This window comes from Myotis davidii, unplaced genomic scaffold (assembly GCF_000327345.1).
Source record: "Myotis davidii unplaced genomic scaffold, ASM32734v1 scaffold620, whole genome shotgun sequence".
Taxonomy (NCBI): domain Eukaryota; kingdom Metazoa; phylum Chordata; class Mammalia; order Chiroptera; family Vespertilionidae; genus Myotis; species Myotis davidii.
In genome coordinates this window covers 172,178-174,938 of record NW_006292090.1, presented here as the reverse complement: position 1 = coordinate 174,938, position 2,761 = coordinate 172,178, and the positions used below count along the sequence as shown (strand labels likewise).

At 56.6% G+C, this 2,761-nt stretch overlaps 1 protein-coding gene across 1 annotated transcript in view; it reads left to right on the top strand.

The window, feature by feature from the left end:
• The first annotated feature begins 2,517 nt into the window (after positions 1-2,517).
• The window catches only part of LOC102755749 (voltage-dependent calcium channel gamma-7 subunit), a 21,615-nt gene continuing 21,371 nt past the window's right edge, over positions 2,518-2,761 (top strand). Inside the window, exon 1 of the mRNA XM_006765375.2 lies at positions 2,518-2,714. Within this exon, the coding sequence (XP_006765438.1) occupies positions 2,519-2,714 (196 nt within the window). The 5' untranslated portion in view covers position 2,518. The remainder of the gene's footprint in view (positions 2,715-2,761) is intronic.

Genomic DNA, 2,761 nt, shown 5'->3' with positions numbered 1-2,761 from the left:
CGGAGAGGGCGGGAGGGAGGGCCTGGCCCGCCAAGAGCAGGACGTGAGTCTGGGGAAGGGTTCCCGGAAAGCGGGTATGTCCCCCCCAGAGGCTGGAAGGAGATGGGACTCAGGACTCGGGCTTGGAGGAGGGGACCCCGGAGAGCCGAATGCGCGCGCCCTGGAGAGGCTGGGGAGAAGGAGCGGCGGGAGGCTCCGGGCCTGGGGGGAGGGTCCCCAAGGATGAGGCTGGCGGAGAATGTAGAGTGAGGAGGAACTGGAGCAATGGAGGGGGCTGCTTCCAGGCGGGGAGCGAGCGGGGGGACCCCGAGCCGGGTCCCAGCCCGGGTCGGAGGAGCCGATGGGAGGAGCTGAGGTCAGCCACCTGGGCGCAGGCGGCCGGGGAAACTGGGGTTCGGAGCCTGGTTTCCGAGCCGAGCTGAGCTGAGCAGGCTAGACGTGGAGGAGCGAGGAGCTGGCGGTCGATCCCGGAGCCATGGGACAGGGGGGATGGGAGGAAAGCTGGTCTGAGCTCGGCCAGACCGGATCCCCGAGTCCGGCACGAGTCGGGGGGTGGGGTCGGGGCAGCGGATGCTGAGATGAGGGTGGTGGTGGAAGTTGTCTGGGACCCCTCACTGGGGTGGGGCAGAGTTTCAAGGCTCCCGGCATTCCGATGTTAAAAAGTGGGGGGTCTCCAGTTTTGGTTGCATGGCCGGGACGTGTTGAGGGGCTCTTAATCTTCATAGTTCAAAAGATGATGGGGACTCTGGTACTCAGAGATGTAAAAGTCTCTGGCTGAGCTAGGATGGGGGTCCCAGGGTGAGCCCCCCCAAATCACGGCGTTGCCTAGTTTAGGGGAAAAAAGTCCGTAGTGGGGGCGAGGATGGTGAATAATAAGGGATGAGGAGCATGCTCCTTGAATCTTCAGATTCCTGATTGGAATTTGGGGGGGCCCAGCTATGAACTGGAGATCTCTTGTTTTGAGGATCCAGTGTTAGGGGGATCGGAGTTCCAGGTTGGATGTTGAAGCGGGTCTGTAATTGGAAGGCCTTGCGTGGGAAATGGAGTCCAGAATCTCTAGTAGAGAATTCTGGGGTCTCGTGATTGGGGGCGGGGAGGGGGGGTGAAGGGAAGAGTGGGATCCTGGACTTCCTGATTGGGGTGTTGAATTCAGAGCTCTGATCCTTGGTGTGGAGGATCACTTGTTGGATTGGTGTGCTCTGGTTGGGGTGCTGAGTTGTGTGTGTGTGTGTTGGGGGGGGTGTCCCTAGATCATGGTTTTGTCATTCTGGAATCTCCATCCAAAATTCTGGTTCCAAGTTTCTGGGTCCCAGGGTTTGGGGACCCAGCAGCCTGGGATGGAGTTCCAGGACCCCAGGTCCAGGGGCCTGCCTGGGTTTGAGGGTTGGGGGGGAATTCAGGTTCTGGGATATCAGATTGGGGCACCAGATTGAGGTCAAGATACAGGACCAGGGTTAGAAGGTCGTGGGTGAAGTTCTTGGTGTGAGAATTGGGTCAAGAGATGAGTCTAAGAGTTTAAACTTAGGTGGAGGCCTCTACTCAAGGTCTTAGGTAGGCCTGAGGTCAAGGGCCTGAGGCCAGGGTATGGAGTGAAGATCCTTGGTTGGCGACACACTTGGGGGATTTCTGGTTTCTATTCAGAGACAGAATCCAAAAGAACGGGGTCAGCAGATGGAGTCAAAATTGGGCGGCGTGAGTCAAGGTCTCTACACAGGTCACGCTGCTCAGCACCCAGCGCCCAAGTTTCAACACTCAGAGTCCCAGGTCCTGGCTCAGAGTTGAGGCCTCAGGCCCTTGTTGGAGTGTGGTTTTCAAGGCGTGTGGCTCGCACCAGGGCACAGAGTCAAGGCCGGGGGTGTGCGCCTGGCCCCAGGGCTGATGTGACTGATCGCTGTAATAGCTTCTGAGTCACAGGACCAGGCTCTGTCTGGTCTCATGTCTCTGGTTAAGGTCTTGGGTGAGCGCATGAGGTTCGGGTCGGAAGGCTTGGTTCTGGAGCTGAGAATCTAGAAATGGCATTTCTAGAGGGTGTCCCAAAATTCACGCAAGATTTGAATTTTGCGTGAGCATTAACAACAACAACAACAAAAAATAAAAGCCTAATTTTACTTGGTTGATTGAATCAGATTCTAATATCTGTTGCCCTTTGATTTCAGTCCCTTCAATTTGATAAGCATCACCAAGGGCCAATGATGGCCCAGGAGCAGGGGCAAGGAAGACCAATGAAGACCACGGCTTTGCGTCTGTGCCAGCAAAGCCGTGGAGGCCATTTACCCAATGATGTGCTATTCCATCCATAACCCTAGACTGTATACTTTATGAATCAACAAAAAATTTACAATTTTTAATGATAAACCTTTGTTTTCTATCAAAATTACTTCTTGCGTGAATTTTGGGACACCCTTTAGTTGGCGTCATGATATTGGGCACCCACGTCCGGACACGTGGTTGGATTATGGTTGGAAATCTTATCCTGGAGTTGGAGGTGGGGGGTCTGGTGTGTGTGTGGGGGTTGAGGATGAGTCACTGCAGCAGCCGCGCCCTGACCCTGCTGAGCAGCGTGTTCGGCGCGTGCGGCCTGCTGCTGGTGGGCATCGCGGTCAGCACCGACTACTGGCTCTACATGGAGGAGGGCACGGTGCTGCCGCAGAACCAGACCACGGAGGTCAAGATGGCCCTGCACGCCGGCCTCTGGCGCGTCTGCTTCTTCGCAGGTACACACCTCACCGGCCCTCCGCTCGCCTGTCCCTGCCTGGCCTGG